At 46.8% G+C, this 5757-nt stretch overlaps 1 protein-coding gene across 1 annotated transcript in view; it reads right to left on the minus strand.

Moving 5' to 3' along the window:
* Window positions 1–1784: 1784 nt before the first annotated feature.
* Window positions 1785–5757, minus strand: part of PER2 (period circadian clock 2) — a 35559-nt gene continuing 31586 nt past the window's right edge. The window contains exons 22-23 of the mRNA XM_006760499.2: window positions 5148–5298; window positions 1785–3950 (exon numbers count right to left, since the gene is read on the minus strand). Of these exons, the coding sequence (XP_006760562.1) occupies window positions 3804–3950; window positions 5148–5298 (298 nt within the window). The 3' untranslated portion in view covers window positions 1785–3803. The remainder of the gene's footprint in view (window positions 3951–5147; window positions 5299–5757) is intronic.

Genomic DNA, 5757 nt, shown 5'->3' on the forward strand with positions numbered 1-5757 from the left:
AGACTTTAAAAAAAGCTGTCTGCTGGTGGCCCCAAAGCCAACCCTCTTCAATGTCAATGTCAGGGCCTTTCAATTAAGGGTAGCACTCAGTGGCTCTGAATAGTACTATATCTTTTCAGCCAATGATGCCATCCAAACAGACTTAGGAAGAATGAAAGGTCAAGCAGCCGATTCCGCTGCTGTGTGGTTTAAAAAGGCAGAAAAAGAATGTTTTAACCTGTGCCAAGACGGCTGAAGAGTCCCTGCATCTAAAGAGTTGTGTGGGGGTGGGGGGGGCGGGGGGGGGGGGGGGGTGTTGAACAATGCTGTTTAGAGTTGAAGGAAGGAAATCAAGTGCTGGGATATGTCCAACTGGGATATGACCAGGTGCCCTTGAGGGGAAAGCGTACGGATAGAACAGGTGTGTTAGTCTCGATTGGACTGGAAGTTGCCCGAGGCCCCATCTTTGAAGTCAGCCTCAATTTTGCTCAGTGGGCCACTCATTGGCTAGTTTGGCCTTTTCCTTACAGAAGCCTGGCCACTCCATCTTGGGGCCACACGTCCTCACTTCCTCCTTAACATGGGCTCCCTGAGCAGACCTATTTCCTGCCATTTGTCCCTTGGACTGATCCCACCTTCAAAGGTTGCCTGAGCTCAGACTTCCTGCGCACACCCTTTGATCCCCTCAGGCCGGGGAACAGAGGCCCGCAGAGGCTGGGCGGGGCTCTGGTGGTCACAGGGGGACCAGATAGTGACAGAGGCGGCAGGCCATAAACCCCCAGGGAACAAAGGCAGTGGGCAGCCTATGGATGTCTAGGCCCCTTGTGGGCAATCAGCCCAGGGGGCGCTGAGCAGCTCCTTTTAGTTTGTAAAAAAGGGGGGTTTATGCCCTTGGGGTTATCCTATGTAGTAAAGAGCTAATATGCTAATTAGACCGAATAGCAGAATGACTGTCCGGATGACCTTCCAGAGCTGGGGCTGTGAAGGTCGAGCCCCTTGCATGAATTTTGTGCATGGGGCCTCTAGAATGGTAAATAAAAATGCAATTAAGGGTCCCAAAGGCACTCAGAGCTTCAGTGAAACAGCCATATCTGGCTATCTAAGGCCAGTTTTCAGAGGCCCCTGTGCTCACAGGGAGGACTTAGCCTTTTGTCCCCTTCCCTCCATCACCATGTGGATGTAGACAGTCAGGCCAGGAGGCAGGGTCAAGCCTCCTGATTACAGGATGAGCTTTATATCCCTTTATGTTATGTCCTTTAATCATAATTAAGCCTTCCTTTCCTTCTCTATAGATTGATTCTGAAAGGCTGGGGACTGGGTCCATGATTTGCTCATCTCTTCACTCTGACCCCCCATGGTCCTCTACTGTTTTGACCAGGCCCTGCATGGCTTTATCATGACAGAAGGAAGGACTGGGCTGGGGGAGATGGTGCTGTGCTGCCTGTATCACCTCTGATGGAGACAGTAGGCTTTCCTGGCCCTGCCGTCCTATCCTCAGGCCTGTGGCCAGCATCCAAGCAGCCAGCCCAGGCGGGACAGACAACCCTGGGAGAGAGCAAGGGAACAAAGTCAGTGGCTGGGGTTATGCAGAGCAGAGAGGAGCTCCGGGGCTGAGCAGAACACCCTGCCCCACCCCACCCCACCCACAAGTGGTTACAGGATGAGATTTATATCCTAGAAAGTCCACTGGGGAGGGCCACACTCAGACAGGAAGGGACCAACTCGAAGCTGCCATGCAGGGAAGAAGAGGGGGTCCTTTGTGAGAAGAGTCTGTATGGCAGAATTTCTAGAGTTCTTTTAAAAAACATCTTTTGATAATCTTTTATCTCTATTCAGTTTTGCCTCTGTGTTACATTAAAAATACATACAAATAAAAATAAAAATATACTTGCTTTATTTACCAATTTTCTAAAAGGCAAAAAAGTCATAAAAAGACACAAGCAGTAAACAACATATTGCACTGGGCGGAGAAAGCTTGGTTTGGGCATGAACCAATCACTTGTCCGGCAAGGCTAACCAGTCATCACACAGACTCTGGGAGCTTATTTACACATATTTTAGAAATATATTAAAAAGAAGGCTCAGTTTAAATTTGAGGAAAGGTTTTCCTAACACCTGTGTCAGCACATACACTAAGGGAAACATGACTGGAGGCATGGCACCGTGTAAACAATTTCACAAAATGCTCCTGTGTCATTCTCAGCACAATGGAGCTATGCAGTCAACAACCAGGGGTGTGCCTTAAATAATGAATAATGCTGGCGGTAACACTCGTAACAGTAGGGAACGTTTTGGCAGTTTGTGTTCAGGAGACACATGTATTCCCTTCAGGACCTCGCTTCAGAGGCAGGAAGCCATCTGTAGCATCTAATTATCACACAGAGGCACAGACTACATCCTCAACTTGGTTCCTGAAGGTGATATTACTTTGTAAATAAAATTTAAAAAGACACTGTTTTGTGTTTGAGTTAATAAAAAATAGGATTAATATTCAAGAATAGGATGGTTTCATTATGAAACCCAACTGGATTAAAGGGGACTTCACTATTCTGGTAGCCACTTCTTCATCAAAGAACGAGCAGAAACCTGCTTCCTTTAAGTTTCTATAGACTCAATGCAGTTTTAAGTCAACTGCTTCCTCAGTGGGAACTTCTCATTCACTCCAGGGACAAATACAATTTTTTCCGAACAATCTTTGGGATATATGATGCAACATGAGGTTTTGCAAAAAGTTGGGCAGACTGGTCTCACTCTTCCCCGTGTCCCAATGACCTGAAAGTGCCAGAGAAACTGGGGGAAGTCACCAAAGAGACGGAAGCTGCACCAGGTGAGGTGAGGTTCATGAAGAGACGAAGGGCTGTCCCAGCCCAGGGTGTGGTGGGAGGGGTGAGCTCACAGTATCAGCGGCTGCTCTGCCTGAGCCAGAGCTGATGTCTGGGACTCGTCAACTGAAGAACACGAATGGGTCCCAAACGCAGGGATCAAAGCCCGGTTTGCAGAGGGAAGTCACCATGAAGAGATGACAGACAACATGCTTTCATGTACATACTGGTCATGGTCTGAAAAGGAGCCAAGAATGGTGTTCTACATCAATGCACAGAGGGTCTGGGCGAGTGTTAATCTGATGGAGTTGGTTACACACATCACTAGGCCTTAGTCCAGAGCAGGCATTTCAACTTTGTTCACCCCAAACTCGAGTGACATCAGGTAGAAATATCTGGCACTACGGTGCCTGAAGCCAAAGCTGCCGGTTTGCTTCACACCACTTAATGCGAAACATTTTCAAAAAGAAAATTAGAAGAGGCCGTCATTTCCACTTGGTATGTTTTAAAAACATCTAGTTTGACTAGATAATAATTTAGATAAAAAGCAGCTTCCAAGAGAGGACAGAATTTGATCCGCACACACACACCCTGGAGAGCTCCAGGAGGCGGCCCTCAGCTCATTTGGAGTCACACACGGGCACAGCCTGGTGTGATGCCTTGGACACCCCCGGAAGCCTAGTTGGTCCAGGAACTTCTGTGAGCGCTCAGGTGGCCTCCCCAACACTTACACAGGGGATTCAGTCTTTCTTAAGTTATATCACAGCTAAGTCTCTTCCTTGTCCTCTAAAGTCCACGTTTATATTTTAAATATAAAAATGTATTTCTTTCCAAACTCTTCCCACCCTCCAAAAAACTATGGATTTTTTTCCTAAAACAAAACAAAAAAACCCAAAAATTTATCTGTCCATTTCCTTAGAAACAAATTGTGAAGCTCTGTCCTCTTCCATCACTGTCTAAGGTAGATTGGCTGTTGGAGTGGGCGGGGGTGGTTGGGGGCAGTTACGTCTGCCCTTCGTTTTTGTGGCTCAGGGGAGGTCCATTTTCCTCTTCTTTTTTGTCTGTGGCTTCGCTGAGTCCTAGAGGACTGTCTTCTTCATATGGTACACAAAAGTTGCTTTTTCCTTGGCTTTCACAGTAAACACATTCCTTAAGAGAAAAAACATGAGATCAGTAACAAAAATGTAGTTCAACCCAAGTGAGGTACAGTGACCAGGTGTGAGCTGTAAGGCTGCTGGAGGAGAGAGGAGGACCAGTTGTTTCTGCGGGTCCTGCCCAGCTGTGGGAGTCATGCCTGTTTTGGGAGGAGGCCAGCCCTGCTGGACCCTGATCTGAGAGGCGATCCGCCTATGGGGCCTGGAGTTAAGTTACTGGCCTCAGTTTTCTCATCTGTAAAGTGAGATATCAATAATATGCCAAGGGAGCGAGGGTCCTAAGGGGAGTGAGTCACTCCAGATGCCGCTAAGGTCGGGGCTGTGTAAGACGGGGACAATAACTGCAGCAGTTCAGAGGACACCGAGAACTGGCAAGAGCAGCTTCCAGGGTGTGGGCCTCAGGAGGGAGTGGGGAGAGAGGCTGGGGTACAGACATGTCTTTGGAACTCTCAGAAAGGAACACAGACCGAAGGGGCAGCTGGAGGGAGGCAGCCATTAAGAGCAGAAATTTAATATTCCTATTGTTACTGAACAGTCTACATGGATATTGAGGAGTTATGATAAGAGAGGTGTTTTTTTTTCAACATTGTTCCCAAAAAGGTCTTTTCAATATCTAATCTCATAGGAAGATTAAAAATTCTTATTTACTTATTGAAAGAGAGAGAGAGAGAGAGAGAGAGAGAGAGAGAGAGAGAGAGATATATATTTTTTTTTCCACATTTATATATATATTTTTTGGTTGATTCTTGTATGTGCCCTGACGGGATTGAACCCACAACCCTGGCGGCATATTGGAACTACGCTCTAACCCAGCGGTCACCAACCTTTCGGACCTCATGGACCATCAGTGGTCCGCGGACCACCGGTTGGCGACCGCTGCTCTAACCAACTAAGCTATCTGGTCAGGGTACGGTATTCTTTTTTTAAATAGAAAACAAAACTAAAAGAAAGAAAAAAACTCAAATTTCACACATGATTGAGATTAGATATTTCAGAAGACCTTTTTGGGAACTATGTTGAAAAGCCATTGGAAGAAAGTTGTTTGAAGTAGACTTATAGTGTCGCAGTATCTTTTCTCTTTTTCAATAAACATTGACTTCTGGAAGTTTTAAGCTCACAGAACAGTAAGCAGAATACCGGTGCTCCTGAGAGCCTTTCATGCGCTATCAGAAAAGCAGCTCGGTGAGCTTACCGACACATCGAGGGCCGTGGGCAGCCCGCCCGCCCGCATCCATGGGTGCACCTCCTGCAGCTCCTGCTTCTGCCGCTCGGTGAACCGGGGCTGCAGTTTCTGCAGCAACTTCAGCTTCTCTCTGTCCTCCTTCAAAACCGCGTCTACGTTTCTTCACAGCGTGTTTAGAAAGAGATAAGCTTTAGAATGTCTTTTTCCTTAAAGAACACACTTTTCTTTCAGTATCAATAATGGAATTTTAGATGAATTTGATTAATGCAAATTTCCTTTTCATTTAAAATAGATTACCCTGTTTAGGGTTACTTACCATCCCTAGTAATAATCTGTGGTTTTTCTATTAAAATGACAATCCAAGTCACAATTTTACTTTTACTTTAAATTATACAGAGGAGCTGGGTGTCTGCAGGTGCTTGGTTCTGTACAGGGTGATTCATCTGGGCAGTGCCTACCAGGAGGTGGTGGGTAGAAAACCTTCTCTTGCCTCCTGCCAACGCTGGGCCAGCGGGAAGCGGCCCTGGAGAGGGAGCCCCGGTCTACCCTAACCCAGAGACCTGGCTGTCCTGACCTCAGAGTTAATCCTCACTTCCTTCCCTCTTCTCTCCCTCTTTCC

This window comes from Myotis davidii, unplaced genomic scaffold (genome assembly GCF_000327345.1).
Source record: "Myotis davidii unplaced genomic scaffold, ASM32734v1 scaffold370, whole genome shotgun sequence".
Taxonomy (NCBI): Eukaryota; Metazoa; Chordata; class Mammalia; order Chiroptera; family Vespertilionidae; genus Myotis; species Myotis davidii.